The sequence below is a fragment of the Electrona antarctica genome (assembly GCF_951216825.1).
Source record: "Electrona antarctica genome assembly, chromosome: 8".
Classification (NCBI taxonomy): Eukaryota; Metazoa; Chordata; class Actinopteri; order Myctophiformes; family Myctophidae; genus Electrona; species Electrona antarctica.
The window spans coordinates 14,475,319-14,494,042 of record NC_136789.1 but is presented as its reverse complement, the minus strand read 5'-3'; the positions used below and the strand labels follow the sequence as shown (position 1 = coordinate 14,494,042).

Below are 18,724 nucleotides of genomic sequence, written 5' to 3'. Positions count from 1 at the left end.
CACTATATCGTACTGTGTGTTATTTCTTCAGGGAGGGGAGACAAGCCACGACACTGGAGCTGTTGGCTGCCCTGCATCAAAAATCAGTACAAAAGTACAAAAATCCAACATTCAAAAATGTTGGATTTCCAATGGGCATAAATGCACATTGGAAAAATCAATCAATCGCTAACTTCCATCAAACCCTTTACCTTTTCATAATATTGCATTACCCATCCCAGTCAAAGTGTAATAAATCAACTTGCAGCCATACAAACAAATAAAGACCACTGTCTACAGTCTACTCTACACTGTGCTATTATGCAAGGCCACAATCAGACATCCACACGAGAGACCTGGAGCTTCCACATCCACACGAGAGACCTGGAGCTTCCACAAATGCACACAGTCAAACTTCCAGAACTCTGTTGACCATGGCTGGAATACTACTGGCCTGGGGCCATTGACTTTGACTTACTGGGCAAAGTGCAAGAGCACAGTAGAAACTGAAATACACACACCCATACAAATCAATAACTAACACATTTATAATACTAATGTACAGCCATGTGTCCAGGCATGGCATTGTACCTCTTTTTATGTCTAACCATCCCATCAATATTACTGACTATATTATTGTGCAATTCAAGGCCATGTATATGTCCCATTCATTTCAACTGGAACAGTTAGTAATGCTATGAGAGATTAATACTAATATTACAGTAGGATTATGCCATGGTTCTTTCCTCTGATGCATGCAGGCCACTGCTGGTATTTGTAACTCACACTTTATGCAAGCCACATTATGTAGTGTAATTTACGTTCACGGACTCTGTAGGTTCACAGCTTGTGGATCTGCTATTTTGGAAAAAAAGACTACAAATAAATAAGTGTTAAACATTTTTGAAGATTTGCCCCAAATAGGGGAAACAGGGTTAATATGACTAAAAGGCCTGATTGATGCATGACTTATAGTACTAAAGATTCAAATTGTTATGTAATGAATGGGGGGACAGGGGCTGGTGAAGAATCATGTGCTTGCCCAGGGCCCTTGTCGGCATATTCTGCTCATGGATGGAGCTCCATCAAAAATAATGCATCCATTTTATTCCTTTACAGCTGCCCCCTTATTACTACAGATGAATACAATCAGCACAAATCTTCAAGTAAAAGTCATCCATAACTACCAAGTAAAACTCTGTATCATGGTAATTAATATGTTTGTCACAATGCTTAAGCATTTAAACCTTGCCATACCCTTATGCCCTATGGCTACAATGTGTCGATGTAGATCAGCTAGTTGAACAATTTTAAAATGTTACAAAAGGCAAATATGTTTATGCATAAGGGGTAAGGCACTGATGAAAAGAGGACCCTAAATACCTAAGTAGATCGGGTTACTGTATACTTGGTCCCCTCCTATTTTCCCTCTACACCAAATCGCTTGGCCAAACATAGCCAATCTAGCCAAATGTTTCCCAGTTTCGCTGAATGCTGGCCTCTTATAACATGCCCAGAATAGGGAAGCTATGGTTCATGTGGTTAAGCAATTGCTTTCAATAGCTGCATTAAATAATGTGAGCAGGTACATTAGATGGATGTGACAGTTGATTTTAGTATAACATCCAAAAACTAGACTACTGTACCTTATGATTTGACCACTTCTCAACATAGGATAACTGATAGCTCACAGTGCATCACAATATGTTGTGATCTATTCGATCTGCCAAAATTGAAAATGTAACATTTTGTCCAAATTAGGGATGCCAGGGTTAATGTGGTTAATTCAACTAATGGTGCTGTTGGCAGCAACATTGCCATTGTTTTAGTATTAAATGTCGAATAACAGAATTCGTTCAGTTGCCAGTGGTGTTTATAGTTACAGCTGTAGAACCATTGTGTAACCTATAGCTTGGTTACACAAGGCTATGCAACACAGTTGGTGTTGGCTGAGATTCAGTCGTCACTGTTTCCCGTTTAAAAGCAGAGAAGTACGTCATGTCTGATCTTTAGTGAAATCTCCTTTGTGACAATATTACAGTTCAATATGCTGGACGTCTATTTTTTCATTCTTTCAAAGATTCCATCAGGAGGAGAGTGGAGAAAAAAAACCTAGCAAGAATGGCAAAACCACTCTACATTGAGCTTTCGCTGAGAGGCACTAATAGCAAATCAATTTTCAAATCTCTCACATGGATAGCTAGACGGTCTGTGGGCTTATTTTGAGCAGGCCATTTTGTTCAATCTAGTGATGGTTGTGATGACAACCTATTGCGAACAGACCACCAGTAGAGGAGGTTAGTCATACTCTATCCATGTTTCCGCTTTCTTGTTCCTTGAACAGCCCTTGAAAAGACCCTTAAGAATAAAGACTCTTATAGAACATGCATCCACAGTACAGCATGTCACAGTACAGCATGACACAGAACAGCATGTGTGGACCCCACACAGAGAGGTGCACTACCGTGCATACAGTAAAGATTCAGGGATAGACATTATAAATGGCCCGCTGGCCCGGAAGTACTATTTTTTTAGACCCTCCGGGCCAGCAGAATGCACCTTCCACTTGCCCACTTACTTGGGCCAGTAAAATTAATTCCATAAAAAACAAAAAGCCCTAACCCTAACACCTACAGTAAGTTCACATTATTTTCCTGTGTTACTGGTGTTTTGTAATGATTTTGTAAAATGATCTAGTTAATTACATTAGGCTACAACATACAGTATAGCGTTCTGTGAGCCCATCATTATGAGGGTCAATTCTTGACTATACATTTTTGATTCAAAAGTGATGTTCCTGGGGCGCCCGCTGGCCAAGTGGTCCTGCAGGTACATGCCACATATAGGCTTTGGCCTGACAGCATGTCGCGTCTTCGAGTCTCGTTCATGACGACCTTTGCTGCATGTCTCTCCCCTTCTCTCTCTCTCCCTCTTTCCTGTCCATCTTCACTTGATATTCAAAAGTGATGTTCCTGGGGCGCCCGCTGGCCAAGTGGTCCTGCAGGTGCATGCCACATACTGTATAGGCTTTGGCCTGACAGCGTGTCGCGTCTTCGAGTCTCGTTCATGACGACCTTTTCTGCATGTCTCTCCCCTTATCTCTCTCTCCCTCTTTCCTGTCCATCTTCACTTGATACTAACAACAAAGGCAGAAAAGCCAAAAAACAAATCTTTTTAAAAAAAAGTGATGTTCCTGGGCGAGTAGGGCCAGTGATTTTGAAAAGTCACTGACCCAGAGGACAATTGACAAATATCCCTTAGTGTCTAGTCTACCCCTGACATTATAAAAATGCTGCCTAACATAAAGTTCTGACATTTGCAACAAACCAAGCCGAACATGGGTTGATAATTCAGTGAGTTACATATGGGCCCCAGCCCATATGGCGGTTGACAAATCGCTCCAATGAACCGCAGCAGTCGATCTGTCTCTACAGTATAGTATACATGCCACGTCGAGGTGATATTGTCATGTGACAAAGTACAAATTAGCCCACAGCCAAATGGACAGATGTCGAGAACCAAAGAACCCCAGAGCAATTATGTTCACTTCTGCCACATCCTTACAATCCTTGAGATTCATCATGGATGGATAGCCTATACTGTACCAAACACATGACTTAACAGTGTTAGATCATGTGTACCAAACACATGAGCTGTTCTCGAAAGTCCAATAGCATAGCAGAAACAACGTTGCCATGGAGAAGAGAAAAGAAAAACAGTTTGAATTTTATTTCACCATTGAATCTAGTATAATATACTGTAGCGTACACAACCTTCAGGGTCTCATTTTAGATGAAAAAATGTATTGGAGATGTCAGTGACAAGATTTACAAAGGTCTCCTTAGACCCAAGTAATAGCAGTCAGGGAAAAAAAGTGAATTGTCCGTTTCCATCTTTTTCCTGAGTCAACAAGTCTGAGGATAATGCATTGTCAAGAAATGTCTTAGACAGATGGGCTCATTGATAGCAGTTCTATCAATCACATTAGGAGTTATTTCGCAACTGAAGGATCTAGAGTGCTGTGTTTATTTGTGTCGGTAGCTCAGTCGGTAGACCTTTCGCCTACCACAAGGTCATGGGTTCGATCCTGGGCACCGCCAACTCAGGATATAGTACGGCTGGGGAAAGTTGTGCAGTAAGTACTGGGAGCTGATGGTACCTACTAGCTAGGTGTGGAGCTCCACCTCAGCAATCCACCTCCCAGGAGTCTAGTTAGTACATTGTAACGGGGACAGACTCCCGTGTTAACGGTTGATACTGACACTCAGGGCAGTATTATGCGTGTCTTAAGTACCAGGTCTTATGACTTAACTTAAGACCTGGAGGCTTGGTCAATGCTGTTTGGCCACTCAGAATAGCCAAATGGCATTGATCACGCCTCCAGGTCTTAAGTTAAGTAATAAGACCTGGTACTTAAGACACGCATAATACTGCCCTAAGTCTCTCCCGACCTACTTACTTATGGGAGGAATGCATATTTGTGAATAGACAAAAATGATCTACATTTTGTTTATCTATATTTTGTTCATAGGAGCTAGCCAAACGTATTTTAAAATGAACATGTTTCAACAATTCTGGTGTGAACAGCCCGGCTTCTGTTCGGGCGAGAATTTCACTTCACAGCAATTCACAGTGCTTCCGTATTCAGTGTGAATACGCTGTTACACCCACCCCCCCACACACACACTACTGTACATTCAGCAAGCACAGGGCATCTGTCCCTACAATAACCTGGTTATCACTCCAGAAGACCAGGGGTACAGTGGCGCAGTCAGTAGCGCTGTTTGCATGTTCTCCGGCCCTAGGTACCCTCACAAAAAACATACAGTAGGCTAATCCTGGTCAGTATACTGCTTCCCCCTGGTCAGCAGGGGCACCTCATGATGGAGGGGAAAGGAACTGTTTGGAATAACATGTTTCTTCCATGCGTTACGTCCTACTGGGGAAACTCCCCCCTGTCAGGTGATAATAAGCAGCCTGGCCTTCTCACTCCTCATGCATTGAAGGAAGCATGAGCTCAGTTCGGGGCTCTCCCCAGGTTGGCAGAGGGAGAGTAGCGCCCAGAATGTTAAGGGAAAGAAAAGAAAAGAAAAGAAAAGAAAAGGAAAGGAAAGGAAAGGAAAGGAAAGGAAAGGAAAGGAAAGGAAAGGAAAGGAAAGGAAAGGAAAGGAAAGGAAAGGAAAGGAAAGGAAAGAAAAGAAAAGAAAAGAAAAGAAAAGAAAAGAAAAGGAAAGGAAAGGAAAGGAAAGGAAAGGAAAGGAAAGGAAAGGAAAGGAAAGGAAAGGAAAGGAAAGAAAAGAAAAGAAAAGAAAAGAAAAGAAAAGAAAGGAAAGAAAAAACACTGCAGATGACCTATATAGTCAGTGTACAACAGTGTACTTTGACTACTTTCACACAGTGGAATAATCAACCGCACTGACGCAAGCTACTGTATGACTCTCATCAGAAAATTACTCTCATCCCTTCCCTGCTGATGAGGCGCGATTGCCAGCAGTGCCTTTATCTGAGTATCTGCCGGAAAAAAGCCAATCACAAGGCTTCCACGGGCAATCAAGGCATCCCATTGTGTGGATGACGAGTCGGAAGAGGAATCATCCCACCAAGGAGGGGATCAGGCGAATGATGATCTCCCCTGGGATAACAGGCACCCCAAAAAACCAATAGCCCACGTCGATCCGACCAGAGCTCCTCAACTAGACATCTGGGCAACTAGTGTGGTGACATTCATTAAAAAAATAAAAATAAAAATTACTCAAAAAGATTGTCAGAGAAGTAATTGCTGCTCCGAAAGAAAATAATTATAATAATCATGCGTTTTTACAATCTTATATTACCAAGGAAACAGGCTTGGGATCAATGAGAAACACGGTTGGAATCGATAACATTTTCTCACACAGTCAGGCTCTCTCAGGTCATAGAGGAACCATCATTCTTACCTCCCACCATGCCTTTACAATTACAGTTGCTGTATTAAAGCAATTTCTCATTTAAGTCCCTATAGGCTGAGTGAACTAAATTGGCTAAGCACCACTTTTTAAGTCTTGGGCCAGTTTACGTCTTTTATATAATAGAAGAGAACTGCCGTCCCTCTCTGCAAACACTCCTCTGTCCCTCCTTCTCCCTTATCCACACTTCTGCTACTGTATGTTCGGGGGGGGGGGGGGGGGGACATAGCCGGCGATCATCGCTTTGTGACGCATTGTGAGCTTGTAGATCCGCTATTTTGGACGAAGAGATTTAGTGTAGACGTACGTACAGTATGAGGGGAAAAAAGTGGTCCAATTAAAGAGCCAAAAAGTGTACTAATTGTAGAGGGTATAAGTGGTTAGGGATACTACTGACATACTGACTCATGTCGTCTACTGTGCCGTGGGGAGACATCCCCGCTAGGAAATGACATTAAGAACCGACTCTGGTCGGCTACTGCACCACTACAGAGCTATCCCAGCAGGATATTACATCCAGAGACAAGTCAATAGTTATTCAATCACACAATCACAGGTGTGAGAATGGTTCAACATTGTAGTTCAACGTTGTTTGGATGAGTGCTGAAAGAGTGTGACGCGCACGCACGTACGCACGTACGCACGCACGCACGCACGCACGCACGCACGCACGCACGCACGCACGCACGCACGCACGCACGCACGCACGCACCCACCAACACCACTAACCATGCAAATATAACCAATCGTTCTGCCACACACTAACACATAGGATAGAGAAATCAGGGGAAAAACATACACATGGGAATGCAAACCCAGCCCACACCAATAACTCTTACTTTGAAGTTCTTGATTGTTACTCAATCATTTTATCACATTGAGTGCCATCTGGTAGACAAAAGTGGTGGTGCTTGGGTACCGGGTGATTTCAGGCTATTCCACTATGACTCACGTCTAGTTTGGCTTCCATCTTGGATGGTAAAGTATTAGCGTTAATGCTACCGAGTTAAAATAAGGCCAATCCTTGCTCTAGAAAACGCCAATGTTCCCATCGCGCTCACCGGATAATCAGAAAAAACCTCCGAACATTGCAGATCTGGTCAACACCACGGCCACGGACAGCATTAGTTTCGGCATTAGTTTCCGAGAAAAAAGCATGCAAAGGCGCGGCCTAAAACAGAAGCTAATGGCTATTGAGAAACACAAGCAGTGCGGGCAGGGCCCTGGCAACCGTGCATAGCAACCAGAGCGGTTCCAAAAATGAAACACAACGAGGCAAAGTTATAGCGATATCAAACGCGGCGGTGGCTCAGTGGTAGAGTGGCTGGATGGTAACCGCAAGGTTGCCAGTTCGAAGTGTCCTTGAGCTAGACACTGAACCCCAAATTGCTCCTGATGTGCTGGTTGGTGCCTTGCATGGTTTCCGCCGCCATCGGTGTATGAATGTGTGTGAATGGGTGAATGTGATGCACAATCTATGTAAAGCGCCTTGGATAAAGGCGCTATATAAATGCACCATTTACCATTTAAGAAGAGCCTGCTGGTCATCTGTACCCACCCAGCGTCACTACTTTATAGGACAGGTATACTGTACTCGTCATGTACGGATCCAACGTGTTAACAAATTACTATTCATAGTCATACACAAATATGTAATTAAAACCGTATAGCAATCCTCCTGGGGCGAACAATCAGTGAAAATGTCTACAAGCTCACAATCTAATGCGTTGTGAGATTGGGTGCTTAGGGAGAATAGGAGGGGGCCTGGTATGGTACAGACGCCTGTCTATATAGGCTATAGCAGGGGTGCCCACACTTTTTGACTTGAGAGCTACTTTCAAATTGACCAGCTCGGCAAGATCTACCCACCAAATCAATTATTATACCATTGCTGAAAATAGTTTGAATATGTACCTGAGGGGGCTTTGGAATAGTAGAGTTCGTGTTACATTCTGTACAGTGTAAGACAAATGCACTTGGAATGGGAAATGTTTTTTGTTTTTTTTAAATCGTTTTTTTTCTTCAATATATTTAAATGAAATACTCTTTAGGGGCATGTCATGTGATCTACCTGCACAGCCTTTGTGATCTACTGGTAGATCGCGATCTACCTTTTGGGCACCCCTGGGCTATAGGTTTAATTGGTTAAAAGTGTTCATAGTTACTCTGCCATGGTTCTTAGAACTGCCATTACTCTGCCTGATGCAATTTGGTCAACCTCCTTGGGAAATGAAGATGACTAGCAAACTAGAATTCTTACCATCCTTTAAAGAGCATATTATATAATTTCACTCATGCCATTATCCTTCTACCTATAATATACAAAAAGCTGCCCTAGAGTCTGTACCCATACACAGTGATCTGTACATCAATATGAAGTTCAGAAAATGTTTGCACACACATGTTCCATGTCCAGATGGGATATGTGGCCGGCTGCTGCATTCATGCAGTAGCAGAGGCTTAGTACACCAAGGTCACTAGACTCAAACACTGTTCCGTCCATCTGGAAAGACTATTATAAGCCCTGTTCCCAAAAAGGCATGTTGCAAGGAAAATACCACCCAGTCGCTTTGACTTCAGTAGTTATAAAGTGTTTTGAGAAAATCATTATCAGTCTATTGAAGGCAGCGGTTGGTTGTTCATTAGATACTTTTCAGTTTGCTTGTATGTAGGTGCAACAGAGATATAGAGAATGCAGTTTTGGCCTTGGGTTATTGTCTTTTGAAACACAGCTTATGTGAGAAAGTGAGAAAAGTGAGAAAAGGCCCCGCCCAGTGGCCACAAGAAACAGTAGTACAGTAGTAACAGTAGTAATCATCAAATTTGTATACGAACAGATAGACGGACAGGCGTGCGGATGAACGGACGGACGGAAAGACAGAGTAATTACTATAGTAAAGCAGTAACACCAGCAAACATAAAACAGGATTCCTTGCTAGGATGAATGTAAAACTACAGTACACTGGGATATGCCAACGTTCCAACCACGTGACCTAGGGCCATTGGAATTTTCAACGTAGTCGCACATGATTGATAAGAAAGGCACCATATCACAGTAGCGGATAACACCACAGCAAGCATACATTTGTATTTCTTGGCAAGCAGATGAATCACAGAGAGACATGGGAGCGTGTCATACAGATAGTCGTGAACCTCAAACAATGTCATTCAAGAATGATTGTTTCATCATCAGGCAATAAACTGCACAAGTACACAGTATGCAACATCAAAACCAAGTCCATGCATCACCATGGAAACATAAATGTTTTGGGTGCAAGGGTCACCAAAAACAAAGGAAGGTTTGAAACAATAAAGGAAAAAGAAGTAAAGGAAATCGAAATGAGGAGGCATTATGACTCCCCCCCCAAAAAAAACAAAAAACTTGCCATGTAGTTTGCTGTGGTCACACCCGGATATGCAAGATCAAAACGGGTTACCAGTGCAGGCTGCAAGTAAGAAATGAAAGACAACATCACCTCACCAGCTACTATATTTAGTAAGAGAGGAAAAAGAGAGAGAGAGAGAGAGAGAGAGAGAGAGAGAGATGGAAAACCTAATAGGGAAAAACAGTTGGTTACCCAGTCATACATCGAGGTGGGATGACAAGGAGGAACAGCAGCCCATTGTGGCTGCCTGGATAATAATGGGACTGAGCCTCAAAGAGCACTCATGGAAAGACATTCCTTCTAATAAGACATGCAAAACATGGCATTGATGAAATGGCCAGTGTCACACTGCCCAGGCCTACCTTAACACTGAAAACAGTGTTAACATTCTGTCAGTAAGCCAACAGCAACACTGTTCTATTGCTAAGTAGCGAGTGTGACGAGATACAAACACAGCTCATCTTTCTCTACTTCCTAATTAAATTTCACATTATCCCCGCCGGGACCTGTTTTCAGAACTACTTTGTTCCAAAGTGTTCCAGTGTGCACAACAACTATAACAACAAATCTTTATATCTGTTGAATAAAATTATTTATTTATTTGGAATATAAATTTGCAGGGCTTTACTGTATGACTTTACTGGTAGGGGTAAAACAGGGGTCATATTTTCCTCATATTTCCTCAAAATATCTTTTTGACATGAAAATGAATGGTCAATAATATTACCATGAATACAAATATACTAGTCCAGTAGACACGATGGAGAACACAACACATGTTTTTGAAGATGGAGAGTGGCTACTCCTCATCCCTTTGTAGGCTACTTTACCACTATTTTATTTTATTAAGTGGAAAGCTGAGAGGGAAACGTAGATGGAGCAATTTGTAACCCCATTATTATTATTTCCATGGCCATCTCTGTACTTTAATTCACTGAATGCTTTGAACCTTTCAAAGCATTAAAGACACCCAGAGACAGTGAAAAGACTTGTCATATTGACATCAGGGGCGGCAGTGGCTCCAGTTCAAACCCGGGCTCCCCCAGAGTTAATGTCGAAGTGTCCTTGAGCAAGACTCTGAACCCCTAATTGCTCCCGATGTGCAGGTTGGAGCCTTGCATGGTTTCCTCTGGCATCGGTGTATGAATGTGTGTGTGAATGGGTGAATGTAATGCACAATCTCTGTAAAGCGCCTTGGATAAAGGCGCTATATAAATGCACCATTTACCATCAATCACCGGTCATTATAAAATCTAAGCTTTTCAAAATACTGTAGGCAGGGCTCAGACAGATTTTCAAGGCCCAGTCATTAGGCATGTATGGACATAGACAAGTCTTGCCAGACATTAATACAAAGTACAAAGAAATGTCTGGAGTGTTTGGGGCGAGTACCACATGTGCCCGACAGCGAGTTCTGGGTTCGATTCCAGAGCCCGGGGGCCGTTTGCTGCATGTCACTCCACTACTCTCGCTTTCCTGTCTCCCTCTACACTGTGGACTCCGTGTATCAGTAAAGGCAGAAAAAGCCCCTAGAATATATTTTAAAAATAAATAAATAAAAATGTCTTAGAAGATTAAGATGCCTTTGAGGGAATAGTAGCCTGGGGGGAGGGAGAGCCACCCTTGTGGCTCAGTCAGTCAATACATCGACCTGATAACCGTAACATCCAGGCTTTGATTACTGGGTCGGCAACTTTCTGCCATCTCTTTCCTGTCACTCTTCACTATTGTGACAGGGAATGTGGGACAGCAACAAAATCATAAAAAGAAGGATGAATCATGATGACACAACATGAAAGCTCCAAGATGTCTTCATGACACTTGCTTTTGAGAGATGTGATGGACAGCAATAGGACGTTACTAATGGTGGTCAATGAACAATTCTGAGTCCTCTTCGCATCTCTCTCTTGCATCTATTCCAGGGTTTTCCGTTCCAGCAATGTAAGTATTTAAAATACAACTAGTAGTTAGCATTTCAGATAGGAAGCCCTCACATGATTTCATTTCAGTAGCTTGTTACAGTCATTGATTACCATTACTCATTCATTCAATCTCTTTATACAATATGTATGATTATTTTGTAGTTTCAGAGATATGAATCTGTATTATGCTACAATCCTTACTTTCTTCTCAGAATTGTTATGATTAACCACATTTTTAATTCTTCCACTTTTTATAAGAAACAGAGACAATACTGTACATGACTTGCACTCAAATTCTACATTATAACAGTTAAATCCAACTAAAGGATTACAACACATTTGATCAAGAGAAAACCTCTCTCTGAAAATGTTAATTTTAAAGTTCTGTCCTTGTGGTGATTAATGTAGCTTTAATATTTAACACTTCAAACTTATTTAACACCACAAATTGACTTTTAACCTCAAACAATAATAAACTGTGTGTATGCTAGAAAAGAAGAAAGCCCTTCATAAAATAGTGATTTAAACTTTGCCCTTTTTATCTCCAACACTGCCCTCTAGGGGATGTAACTAATTCTAATTCCTTCACCAGAACTGACAACCTTCCACACCTAAAGTACAATAAAGCAGTGGTTCTTAAAGTTTGTCATGTCAAGGACTGCCACATTGTATTGTACAATATTTTGGCCCCATCTGGAAATATGTTGTGCAATGGACCCCCAGAAGAGAAGATTTTGTGCAAAAACGAAAAATAAAATATTAAAAATGTCCAAACAAGACACCCCCCCCCCCCCCCCCCACCTCCTAAAATAACAGATCTGCTATTTTTGAATAACCAAAGTATAAAATATGGACCCCGCTTTGAGAACCAGTGCAGTAATACACCGCAATGCAGGGATACTAAGAGTTATTTTCCTGTATGACCCGACTGCTCAATGCATGACAATGGGTGAATGGAATGACCTATGACACATACCTGATTGTTTTGTTGTGAATTTGAAATTATCCTTCATTAAATGATTTTATTTGTATGATTGTGGCAGACGCACCGTGGCGCAACAGTCTATACTGTGGATATGCTTACTGGAGATCAGGACAGGAAACACACTGACACATAATGGATGAAGACAATGAAGGGAGGGATTATGAACAACTGTTCCAGATCAGTGCAACATGTAAAAAGGAAGCAAAAAGAAAAGACAACTTTGTCTGAGAACAATAAGAGTTGCATCTGTTCTCCATCGCTGCTCCAGAATTAGCTTGGATGTACAATTATGTTACGGCACTGCTGTATTTGTAATTGACACCAAATAAGAGTTTTATACCACCTTACTGGTTGTGGTCATTCTTTGTGAGTCTCAATTAAAGTGTTGATTACATACTAAATTATGTATATTCATTGATCTTCTTATTGTTAGCTTCAAAATTATGAATGCATTATGGGTTGCTTTGTACACTGTGTACACTGCTATCTCAGATTTTGACTAAATTGATATAAGAAGAAAAAGAGAATAAAGATCATATAACTATGGCTAGCACATGACGTCACTGCTTAAAGCAAACACTGAAGTCCATAGACTTGGCTGCCACATGACGTCAAGAGTGGGGTCCTATTTTTTTATACTTGTCTGCACTTATCACATTGTCTGCTATTGACGTGTATATATATAATATGTGTGTGTGTGTGTGTGTGTGTGTGTGTGTGTGTGTGTGTGTTTATATGTGTGTGTTTTAATAGCGCCAACTGTTGTCTGCGAATGACATATACAGTATAAGTATATACGGTTTATATCGCTTTATATGGATCTGAAATGGCACCGCTAAAAGTAAAAAACAACAAGCCGGTTGCTAGTCTTGCCTTCCCCTGCACTCACATAGCATGCGCACGCATGCGTAACTACTGTTATAATTAGGATCTTCTATGGCTCTTTACTCGAAAACTACGCCACTGTCCGTTGTGCTGATCATACATCTGAAGTTTGGATCTGATTTCTGATTTTTCATCGCATTGCAATCGAAATATATAAAACGTTTCTCGAGAATGATAGCTAGCATGAGCTAATGCTAACAATGCCTTTTCTTACAATGGAGGTCTGTGAGCCTCCCTGAGCGGGGAAAACGGAAGCACTTGAGAAGTAATCTCCCCGATTCCGGCCCCGCGCAAGCTATTTACCACTTGTGGCCACCAGGCCGCAGTCATAGTGTTAAAGACAAACATTATAAGTCCATAGACCTGGCTGCCACATGATGTCATTTCTGAAGGGGGCTAGCGCCTCCAATGTCTGTAATAGTCAGTATTGCCAAAAGGCAATTTCATGTAATGTTGGCAGATGTGAGCTAAAGAGGCGACAGAGAGGGTTCAGAGGTCAGAGAGGTGGGGGTGGGGTGGAGACTGACAGAACATGTTAGCAGTCATTCATAGTGAGTGTGTTTAGTACAAGGTTTGTGAGGGAACCTCAGACGGGTGCCACGCCTCATCACGGGCCGCTTCTGAAACTCACCTTGAGAGGGGAGATGTGGGAGTGAGAGACGTAGCCGTGCACATTCTCAATCTCCGACAGGTTCTTCTCGGACACGTGCACCAGTTCTGGGGCGCGCACCTCGTTGGTGAGCCGCAGGAATCCCTGGTCGAGCTGCGGGGAATCCTCCTCCTGGTAGTGGTACTGCTGGAGAGGCGGGGAAGGAGCCAGGGGGATGGAGGACAGGTGGAGAAAAGACAGAAGACTTCAGAGGAGAAACGCAACACAGACCAACAAACACAACACAACACAACAAGACACCAGTGTCTCACAACACAAAACAGCCGATCTGCAAGCTTTCGGTGTGACATACGATGTGCAAGCAAGTATAAATGAGGCTTTACTGTTTTCATTTTAAAAATGTATAGAACGTTATATAAAGTAGTCATCAGTCAATCAGAAATGACAACAATTATGGTTGAGTTAGCAATATTGAATATTTATTTATACATTTTAATGTTTAATGTATTGATTTTTAATATCATATTGTTAGTATCATACTTCGTTAAGATTAAATTATTCTACTTCTTTAGAATTTCACTTTAAAGAAATATTAATATTGAAGTAAGACCTGCTTTACAATACAAAGTTGTAAGTGACGTATCCACCACCATTTTACAGCTTATACCGTGATCAATAATGAATTACCCATTGCTATAGCAACACAAACACAAAAGGACACAAAACAGTGTGCATAAGATCTGTGTTAACATGAATAATGTCATCAACACATGACGTGCTTGAAAAGAGGTATTCAGACAGGGATGACATCAGTTTTAACACATTAGTGGACACGAGCTAAGATCCTGAAGTGCTGGGGTGATGTCATAGGGATGACATCACCTGTGTATGTCAGCCCCTCAGCCCCAATGAAAACCAGCAGAGAAGTGGACAGGAGATATTTCAAATTAATAGATTATTACATTAAATTGCGTCAGCATTGTTAACAGGAGTATAGTAGTTGTAGTAAAAAATGATGAATTAACCAACATCAGAAAGGAGGAGAAATACATATATCATGCCAGACACACAGAGATGGTAGGTAAGTAGCATGGTCTGAGACGGCATAATGAGAGAAACAAAAGAACAAACAACTCTAAGACAAATATTGCGATTATGGTTATGACAGCCAGGATGCCAGGACCTCTCTCCACCCTCTCTCACCCAGGGAGCGTTCATCAAGGCGGGGTTCATGCAGGGCTGGGGCTGGCCATTGTGTGGGGACCCCTGCACTGCCGGTGGCCTGTTCTGGAGAGAGGAGTAGCACCATATGTGACCACCGGAGGGACACCAAGAGCAAAACAAGACAAGTAATAATAAGAACACTTAAGACACTTGGTGCTGTACAGACTGATGTTATTGCTGGATGTCAGTCACGTCTGCCATTATTCCCTGAACGATACTATGCAGTAAGATCTATTCATCTGTAGGCATGTGTGCCAATTTGGAAGATATGTCACATACTACAAGATCATAGGCATCCAAACAACAGGCAAAAAGCATTCGAGTAGGGAGGAAAGAAGCTCAACACTGTGTGTGTGTGTGTGTGTGTGTGTGTGTGTGTGTTTCACATAAAGGCAGAAGTCAGTGCAACACAGATACAGTTAAGGGGATTTCAAACTTGAACACACACACACACACACACACACACACACACACAGGGCCGGTCCTGAGCAATCTGGCGCCCCAAGCAGGATTTTTCGCGGCCCCCCCCCCCCCCCCCCCCCTCAAAAAATAAAAAAATAAAAAAAGTTTCTTTTTTTTTTTTTTTTTTTTACTCTGTCCCAAAAATTGAGGAGACACTGTGGAGGCACTGGGGGGGACAGTGGGGACACTGTGGATCCATTGGGGAGGCACTGTGGGGACACTGGGGAGGCTCTGTGGAGGCACTGGCGGGACACTGGCACTGGGGAGACACTGGGGAGGCACTGGGGGGGCACTGGGGAGGCACTGGGGGGGCACTGGGGGGACACGGTGCAGACAGAGTTGGGACAGAGTAAAAAAAAAAAAAAAAAAAAAAGTTAAAAAAAAAGAAAAAAAGAATCTTTTTTTTTTTTTGGCGCCCCTCCCCCATGGCGCTCGAAGCCGTTGCTTCGTCGGCCTGTAGGAAGAACCGGGCCTGCACACACACACACACACACACACACACACACACACACACACACACACACACACACACACACACACACACACACACACACACACACACACACACACACACACACACACACACACACAGCAAGTGAGGCGGACGTGGTATTTTACAACATTCGATCGAACCGAACAGTCCACAACAGTCACCCTAAGAAGAACGCATGTCTCTGCGGCCTCCGTCATATGAGATATTTAATTTCTTCACCCTGAAAATAAGTGACTGGCTTATATGAAAGATATGACATGATGATAGTCACAGTTCTCAAAGAGTTACACACAGAGCTGTTGAGAACCCTCAGCAAAGAGTGTGTATATCTGCATGAGTGAGATGCAGCTCAATTGCGACGCCCCAGTGATTACAGTTATTCTTGATAAGGCCTTGAGGCAGCATTGTAAACAGCGGCAGCCCAGCACAGCTCTGGGCTAATGATATATAAGCTACTGAAGCTGCTAAAAATAGGAATACATTCTACAATTTTGCCCGCGATGTGGTCTCATGCGTGAACTCCTATAATGCCAGTAGATGTAGGGAAGTGGCAAGATAATGTCTGCACGATCAGTTTAGTTTAGTTCAACATAAACCATCTCTAAAGAAACACTACAGGTCCAGACTTTACACTAAATGTAAATTCCAACCGAGCTGAAAGAGAAACTCTCTTTTCTTTACGAGTAACTTTACTGCCGTGAACATCAGGGAACGTTTCACTGGACTGCTCACTAATTTGGACAAAGACAACAACAACAATACAGGCTTTCTATGTGAAAACTTGCTTGGCAACTGAGGTTCTGACTTTAACACGCAGGTTCATCTACATTTATTCTACCATTTGTTTTGGAATTAAAAAATAACTGAAGCTAAAAATGTAATTACTTTCTGACATTCTTGTCAGAAAGTAATTTGCATAATTGTTTTTTTTGCGCCTTCTTACCAGGCAACCAGTCGACAAGCAGCTCAATGTACTAGCGCTGTACAAAAGCATGCAGAAGTGAATCACCCTGTGTTTCCACACAGGACAGAATAGAACTGAATATGAGCACAGGTTGCTAATTATTGAGGTGCACTGCTGTCCTATAATCTGAACCTGGTCCATTAGATTATTTTCTTTTTTAAATAATACAATTCTGATATTATACTGGAATATTATAAAAGGAGACTATTTATGATTTATACAATTATTATGCATGGAAGAACAAGGCCTCTGTTGGACAACCTTGCTCAGCAATGAATACCAGGTGATAATGTGTGTATCACATATCCATAGTGTACATTTTGTATGCTCAATGGCGTGAAACGGTGTGTTAGAAATCATTGCTTTGTTTATTTGTATTTTCTTTTTATTACCCTTACCAATTCTACCACAATCGTGAAGCCGAAACAAACAATAAATGTTACTCTCATGTACCTGTACACAAGACATAACAATAATTGTAGACCACCTTTAAGCTTGTAACATGGTTTCACGACATCAACATTTAATTCATACAGTAATACATACTGTACAGTAACAGTATTAGTTTGAGTGAGTGCCTCAGTGAAGCAGAAAGCGCTGCCAATGGGTGTGCAAGCACCTGGCAGGGTCACTCATGCTGGACAGGTCAAAGGATTTGTGAGACAAACTGGACCACCTTTCCCCGGAGGTGAAAAAAGTACCCATATACCTGACGAAGGCCACAGAGGCCCGAAACGTTGTGTTTTTTACCCCGCCTTGGTTAATAAAGTTTTTGGGGAGCTTTCAAAACGGTGTGCAGACGTATTCTTCCTTTTGCAGTCTGTTCTTTTTTGTTCGAGCACACGTTGAATTAACCCGGGATGTGCGTGCACCTCCTGACCACTTTAGAAAAAAGTACCCATACCTAGAAAAAAGTAAGTTACAGAAGCATCAGCGGCAACTTGAAACCAACAGCCCAAAGTAGGATTATGTTCCATTGGGAACAATGAACCCAAGTAAAAATACATAATAATAATAACTAAGTGTGTGTGTGTGTGTGTGTGTGTGTGTGTGTGTGTGTGTGTGTGTGTGTGTGTGTGTGTGTGTGTGTGTGTGTGTGTGTGTGTGTGTGTGTGTGTGTGCGTGCGTGCGTGCGTGCAACATCAAAGACAGCATAAAACAGTAATGGTCCAAAGTAATGGCACACTTGCGATGCTTCATTCACCTCCCTCCATTCATTCTCAGCCTACATACAGTATGAATGGAGGAAAGCGAAGCGAGCAGACCCAGTTTGGGGATAGAGGTGGAGTGGGGGAGTCTCGGAGCAGGTGTGTGCCCAAGTTTATGTGCGTGTATGCTCCATTTTCTTTATGTGACTGCTATTTTTGGAGGGATATTACAGCTTAGGTAGGCGAGTTTTACAGTCTCACAGTGTCTCAGTGATACTCTGTAATTAGACAGAGTCAGCGGAGAGGATTATTCAGCAAACTTCACCTTCTGTGGATACAGGAGGTGCACATTGTTCCCGTTCCAGTTGACATGAGGGTTCTTTCAACGTGCTTGTTGCAATTAACCACTTCCGACCTGGCGTCGCTATTTTGGGCATGTCAATATAGGCAAAATCTTAAACAAAATGCATAGATTTTCAAAAGTGCCGCCAAATACCCAATCTACAAGCTCAAAATGCATTACTGTACATATATTATTTTGACAGTGGTGGTTTCGTAACAGTGTTGAATAAATAACGATGAAGCACTGAAGGAAAACGCATGCATGCACACGCTCTCTCTCTCTCTCACGCACGCACGCACGCACGCACGCACGCACGCACGCACACACGCACACACGCACACACGCACACACACACACACACACACACACACACACACA

General features: G+C 42.3%; 1 protein-coding gene across 1 annotated transcript in view; it reads right to left on the bottom strand.

The window, feature by feature from the left end:
- dlg2 (discs, large homolog 2) overlaps positions 1–18,724 on the bottom strand; it is a 220,597-nt gene that overhangs the window by 90,416 nt on the left and 111,457 nt on the right. The window contains exons 4-5 of the mRNA XM_079508565.1: positions 14,916–14,999; positions 13,734–13,898 (exon numbers count right to left, since the gene is read on the bottom strand). Of these exons, the coding sequence (XP_079364691.1) occupies positions 13,734–13,898; positions 14,916–14,999 (249 nt within the window). The remainder of the gene's footprint in view (positions 1–13,733; positions 13,899–14,915; positions 15,000–18,724) is intronic.